Source organism: Astatotilapia calliptera, chromosome 19 (assembly GCF_900246225.1).
Source record: "Astatotilapia calliptera chromosome 19, fAstCal1.2, whole genome shotgun sequence".
In the NCBI taxonomy this organism is placed as follows: Eukaryota; Metazoa; Chordata; class Actinopteri; order Cichliformes; family Cichlidae; genus Astatotilapia; species Astatotilapia calliptera.
This window is the reverse complement of record NC_039320.1, coordinates 5,888,979-5,896,025: the sequence shown is the minus strand read 5'-3', so window position 1 is coordinate 5,896,025 and position 7,047 is coordinate 5,888,979. Positions and strand designations below refer to the sequence as shown.

At 46.1% G+C, this 7,047-nt stretch overlaps 1 protein-coding gene across 1 annotated transcript; it reads left to right on the top strand.

Moving 5' to 3' along the window:
- The first annotated feature begins 1,818 nt into the window (after window positions 1-1,818).
- Window positions 1,819-6,845, top strand: foxa1 (forkhead box A1). The gene is made up of 2 exons (XM_026152946.1): window positions 1,819-2,091; window positions 3,884-6,845. Exons 1-2 carry the CDS (start codon window positions 2,026-2,028, stop codon window positions 5,048-5,050), a joined length of 1,233 nt encoding a protein of 410 aa, XP_026008731.1. The 5' UTR covers window positions 1,819-2,025; the 3' UTR covers window positions 5,051-6,845.
- Window positions 6,846-7,047: the final 202 nt, after the last annotated feature.

Genomic DNA, 7,047 nt, shown 5'->3' with positions numbered 1-7,047 from the left:
GGTGTTAGCCTGATATGAAGATGAAGCTGGAGACCCTCGTTCTCCTCAGTGGGTCCCACAAAGCGGTGAGGTTCGGGTCTTTGGCTCCGCCGCTCCTGGAGCCGCTGTGTCTGTGCGTAGGCGTGCAGGTGACAGGTGAGTCAGTGAGGAGCTTTTAGTGAGATTTACAGCCTCGTGAGTCACAATGAAGCCTCCTCGGCGCCGGCCTCCACGCTGTCATCGGCGCCATGTGAAACACAAGGCAGGAGTGAATAAAAAACTGGAAACAGGAGCGAAAGGTGCAGCGTGACATCAGAGGCTGAAAATTCTCTGCATGAAATATTCATACCTCATGTCACACAGGTGTGTTCACAGTTCACACAGCCACGCCGGCAGGTAGGAGGAGGAGCAGGTACTGCGTGAGTCACATGACCCAGTCTGCTACTGCATGAACTTGCTCTGACCCTGAGGGACGCACACACGAAGATGATCTGGTCTCTAAATGCAGGTAAAAGGAGACCCGCTCTCACCTGTCCTGATTATCACACCTGAAGTCAGGTTTACCTGCAGACTGTGACCCCTGACCCCTGCAGTGGGGTAACATCTGGGTGCAGTTTCTATCAGAAGTTAAAGGCGTGCTTTCACCTCTGGAACATTTCATCTGTGCTTAGTGGCTCTGAAAGCATCACAAAATCTGGCTCTTCCATACAAACAGGTGCTGCACAGGTCTGAGGGTCTTACCTGGACTTCCATCCTCACCTTAGCTGCACCTCAGTGAGGAGGTGTCCTCCCGGGCCTCCCCCTCTGTGTCTCTGCTCAGTGTTTGGTGTAAGTGTCCTTAAATCCAGCAGCTCGTCCTCTTAATCCAGTCCGATAATCTGCCGCTGCGCTTGCTCATTAAAGCTCCATACCGGACCGTCAGCTGGAGCAGAGGCTGATCTGGGACCAGCCAGTATAATAATAATAATAATAATAATCACCCTGAATATGTTTCTTTGTGGCTGTCGGGTCTCTTTTGTATGGAGGAGGAGTCCTTTTTAGGGCTTTGCTGTGGGTCTGCCTCTGTGCGTGTGCAGGTCTCATTCACTGACCTGAGTGCAGTCAGACCATCAGCGCTGAAACATCTGGAGCTTCATGAAGCCACAAACCAGCTGTTTAACGCTGATGTGTTTCCTGCATTTCAAACACGTTAAAGATGATTTGTGCTTATTAAACTTTAAACAGCAAGCCTGCCTTCAAGAAACCCAATCAGCTCCTATGGTTTTTCACATTAAAAGCTCGTGCTTATTTTTTAGGGTTTGACTATAATTGAAACTCTTATTGTGAAGGACGATGCCTCTTTTATTTAAACACAATGTGAACTCTTTAACGAGGTGTTCAATGTGAGACTAAAAACTGTTTTTAAAGGGACGTTTGTACAGAAGTGTGAAAGCTTGAGACGGCATTACGTAAAACTCAAACTGTGTCTTGAGGATAATGAGAAATAATGAATCTTTCACCTTAATCCGCGTGTGCAGGATTATTTCATGACGTTTTGAAATAATCCTGCACACGTGATTTAATATCAGTCTTCAGCAGAAATGGAGCGAAAAATCCTTTTTAGACGGACCTTTGTATGCGCGGCGGCGGCACGTGCACTTTTATGTTTGTCTATTGAAATATTTTTAAAATGTTAAAAAAATATAAGATTTAGTTTTTATTATATGGGGAGTTTAAATAAAAACAAAAATCAAACATTTTCAAAAGTTTATAAAGAAACGGGCCCGGCTCCGGTTCGGTGAAGTCGCAGGTGGAGGCTGAGTGGAGGAATGACTGGAGGAGGAGGGGGGGAGCAGCGGAGGGCCGGACCTGCACGGGGAGGAGGAGGAGGCTCACATCAGTCCGCAGGTCACCATCACCTCCTCCTCCTCCTCACTAACTCTCGGCTCGGCACGGCACGCTTCCACCTGGAGCAGCGCGCAGACACTCAGACGGGAACAGGACCGGGAGGCCAGGAGACCCGGAGCGGGACCTGCAGGATCCGCGATCCGGCCGCGGGCTCCCGACATGCTGGGCACGGTGAAGATGGAAGGCCACGAAGCTCCGGACTGGAGCGGATACTACAACGAGGAGGTCGGTCACCGCCGCGCCCACGGCGCTAGACCCGGGCCAAGAGCCGGGATAAGAGCCCGGCCGGATTAAAGCGTTTAACGGGAAAACTGCGCGAAAGTTCTCCGGTTAAAGTTCGGGTTCCGGTTTGGTTTTAAAACTGTGTTTTTTTATTTATCTTTTATTTATCAGAAAATCCAAAGCACGTAAAAATGAACTTTATCAGAGAGAATGCGAGAGATTTAAAAAAAAATCTGTTTAATCAGCTTTAAATCTTTCTTCAAACACGAGCAGCAAAATCAGAGCGTTTGGTTCCGGATAATATATCTTATATTAACTCTATAATATTTAATATTAAATAAATACACTTAATATAACAGAAAAAAATCTGCGGCGATTTTATTCAAATTAAAATAACAAAGATTTAAAAAAAAGTTTCAGAGTTTCAGAGAAAATCAGAACAAAGAAGCTGAGACTCTAAAATCGGGTCTTTTTCAAACTGACTCTGGCGCAGACACGAATCCGCTCCTTCGCTGCGGGTATTGATCACTGATTATCGGAAATAATAATAATAATAAGAAGAAGAAGAAGAGCCGCTATTACCGGATAAACCCGAGTTAATTTTCCAAGGATTGTAACAGAATCTATTTGTTAATCTCTCTGATGTGAAAACTTTTATTTAATCATTGATTCATTTCATACGTTTCATTTTTAATTATCTCAGTTCTGTTTCACCGCAGAAAGTCACAATTATATTAAAGAAATATAAACAATAATAATCACAGACAGCAGTAACGTTTTTTATGTTTCAGTGAAATCTAAACAAACTGCGTTTATTTCACCTTCACGACGTGAAAGTTTAAATAAACTCTGATTTATTTTAACTTTATTTAATCGTTACTCCGTCAAGAAAAACAATCAAAATAAACCAGAACAAAAAAAAAACATGAATATTTTAAATTAGATTCTGAATGAGGATGAAAATCTTCCGATAATAAACTGATAATCAATCATTTTATTTAATGGGAAAAACGAAGCTGTGGTTTTATTTTTTATTTTTATTTATTTATTTTAAACCCGTTTAATAAAAAAAATCTGAAAATGAAAATCAAACTGAAGTTGGAACAAAGAGTTGGAGGCCGCTGCTGACCGAGCCTCAGTGAGAAACAATAAAGTTTAATAATCTCAAAATAAACTGCAAATTAAAATTTTTTAATTTAATTTAATTTGTTCTGTTCAGCTAATTAAAACTTTTAAAATGTGAATGTGGAGGAGAAACTCGGACCCTACATACTAGTAAAGTATTATCATTGTTATCAATAATAGGACGCTTTAAGAATGAAAATCAGATCCTGTCACTTCAAACTGTTCATCAAATACACAGAAAACGTTATTTAAATGTTTTTTAAACCAGGTTCCCAGGCATGTATCATTAATGGACTGCTCTTTATTTCTTACCGAGCGCTCACACACATACACTTCAGGATTGGAAGAGCTGGGCATCGCGCCGCTGACTTTTCCTTTGATCGGCGACCCGGTCTTCCTCCTCCTCCGGTCCTGGGCTAAGATCTCTGGACCAGGCTTAACCATCCTCTGCAGACCTGACTGTCCACATGATTCTGGAATAAAATCTGAGGAGACTTAATCAAGTTTCACATTTTTACAGGCAAACAACCAGCAGGGGGCACTGCAAAAGGACAGTCCAACAGAACAAACTGGGTCTTAGACCTGGTTCTGGTTTCAAACTTTTCTGTACTTAGTCCGATTGGTCAGCGTCTTGGTCCTGGTTCTGACTGGTTCTGGTCTCTCTCTGCAGGTGTACTCCCCAATGGCCAGCGCTGGGATGGGTTCTGGTCTGGGGATGGGCTCCATGTCCGGCTACATGTCGAGCACTGGGACCACGTCAGGTTCCTTCAACATGTCCTATAGCAGCACTGGTCTCAGCCCTGCCCCCGTAGGAGCAATGGCGAGCTCTGCTCCGGCGGCCATGACGGGGCTGGGTGGGGGAGTGGCATCGATGGGTGGGGCCTTGAGCCCATCCGGGATGGGTTCGGTGTCGGCCCAGCAGGCCTCGATGGGCCTAAACCCATACGGCCCCATGAGCCCCAGCATGAGTCCCGGCATGGCGTATGGCGGAGGCGGACTAAACCGAGCCCGGGACAACAAAGCGTTCAGACGGAGTTACCCACACGCCAAGCCGCCATACTCCTACATCTCCCTCATCACCATGGCGATCCAGCAGGCGCCCAGTAAGATGCTGACGCTAAGCGAAATCTACCAGTGGATCATGGACCTGTTCCCATACTACCGACAGAACCAGCAGCGTTGGCAGAACTCCATCCGCCACTCGCTGTCCTTCAACGACTGCTTCGTGAAGGTGTCGCGCTCGCCGGACAAACCGGGGAAGGGCTCGTACTGGACCCTGCACCCGGACTCCGGGAACATGTTTGAGAACGGCTGCTACCTACGTCGCCAGAAGAGGTTCAAGTGCGAGAAGAAGATGTCGACCAAGTCAGACGGCAGGAAAGAGCAGGTGGGCAGCAGCGGAGGCGGAGCTGCGTCTCCCGCAGGGGATGCTCTCAAAACTCCGGGACTCCTAGACTCCTCGCTGCCCTCCTCCAGCCAGGCTGCTTCGCCCCCCGGGCTGGACCTGCGGGGAGGCGTGGGCGGGCCATCCGACCTGAAGGTGTCCAGTGCCCAGCTCCTTTCCTCGCTGTCACTGCCCCCCCACTCCATGGCTCACGAGTCGCAGCTCCATATCAAAGGAGACCCGCACTACTCCTTCAACCACCCGTTCTCCATCAACAACCTGATGTCGTCCTCGGAGCAGCAGCACAAACTGGACCTGAAGGCCTACGAGGCCCTGCAGTATTCCTCCTACAACACCGGGGTGGGGTCCGGCCTCGGGGGGAGGACCATGGAGCCGCTGGAGGCTTCCTACTACCAAGGGGTCTACCCCAGACCACTCCTCAACACCTCATAGTAGCTGCTGCACCTCCTGCTGGACTCTCTGCATGCAGCTGTCATAGACATCCTGTTGGACTGAGACGGACTTCTGAACTCCTGCACTGTGACCGAACCGGGACGCCAACAGACATGATGAGACTGACCCCAGGTCTGTGAGCTGCTTTTACACACGAGTCACAAATGATCTGAGGTACAAAAACAACAACCGGGTCAGACTTGAACCAGAGTCCAGATTGTGATCCACCTGAAGAACCCTGGAAGGTAAACCGCAGGGTTCTGCTAGGAGGTGGAGCCTGGGAGTCCTGGTTCTGAGTCTGATCCTGCTTTGGTTGGGGACACAGAGAAACCCAGTACTGCAAAACCAGTGTCATCGGACCCGTTCAATACTCAGTTCCCACCGGTGTAACCAGACTCCCTTCAGCAATGTCAGTCTGCATGTAGGCAAAGCCATACCAAACTTCATTCAAGTTTTAAGTAATTTAATGTTAGTTTTCATGTAGGCAAATCCAAGACAAGCTCTGTATGTAAGCATGAATATCCGCAGTTAGTGTGGGTACTGCGGCTAGTTTAACATTAGTCTGCATGTAGCATGAGTTGTGACCAAACTCCATTCAAATATCAGTGAATTTAACACACAGACGTGTGGTTTGAATCAGTGGCTGTTGCAGATAAAGCTGCATTAGCTAACTTATAAAACACCAAACAGTTCTGTAAGTTTAAAGTGTGAAGACCTTTAGGTTTCTCTGATCCAGGTCAGAGACTCGGTTCTTTAAGGACTCGGTCAGAACTCTCTGCTGTCTCTGAGATCCTGTCCAGCAGCACACATTAACATTGACCTTTCACCCTCAAGTGTGACCGAGCATGGCTCTTTCGGCTCAGGCATCTGTGAAACTGTTGGTGTCCCTCAGAGGGCCACGAGCCGCAGGTTGAGCCACAGTGGTTTGGAGTCCTGCTTAGAGCAAGGTCAAAGGTCACACTGCAGATATTTACAAACACATTGATGATCAGGACTCGTCTTTCTGATCAGGATTTATTTCTCCCACGACCTTGTCTCTTCCTCTGCTGACCTCTGGCAGGGTCGCGCAGCCTAGCCTGAGAACCTGCCGCTCAGATGAAAGGCTTTTCATTTAAAGGATCATTTCACCCCAAAAACAGTCCCGCTCTGCCATTCTCACCACACATTCCTCGCCGCCGTTTGGGCTGGAGGAAGCACTCAGTCAGGAAAAGTGTTCAGAATATTGAAGTTAAAGTACTCTGACGTAGCTGTTACTAACAGAGAAAATTAAAATATTTGTAGTCATTAAAAGTTTATAAAGATAAATAAATGTCCTGATACAGCAGCTTCTGTTTTAAAAGAAGCATTCATCTTAACAGGGTCACGGAGCAGGAACAGCACGAGGACATGTCTGATTTTCAAATCGAATGCAAACAAGTTCATTTGACTTCCTGTGAAGCTGAAACTTCGAGATCGCAGAACCAGATTGAGGGTCACACAACATTGACACAACACTCAGCATTCACACAAAACCCACATGACGTTCACTCAGCATTCACACACAGGTGAGGCTGAAGCTGCTTTCAGGGTTTCAGTACTTTTACTCAAGTAACTTCATTCTGAGTACTTTTACTTGACAAACTTCAGACGTTTATATGCTGCTGCAGTTTGTCACTGGAACTTTTTTTTTATTGATCTAACAATTTATAGACGCGCAGCTGAGACGATCGATCAGTGATTTGATGATTTATGTTTTTCACTGAAAAATATTTGCTGCTTTTCTTTTTACGTTTGAGGAACTATTTTAAAAACCAAACAACAGCAGCACTTTAAAACAAGCTCGACAGAAACAAGAAACAAACCCAATGATATATATCAATAATTAGAGAGTATTTTTACTCTGATTACTGTTAGTATTCAGTGTAACTCAAACCGGTTATGATTTTCAGTTATAAAATCAAACGAGTTCGAGCTGAATGAAAAAAATCGAGACAAAAAAGAATCGTTAATGACAGTAA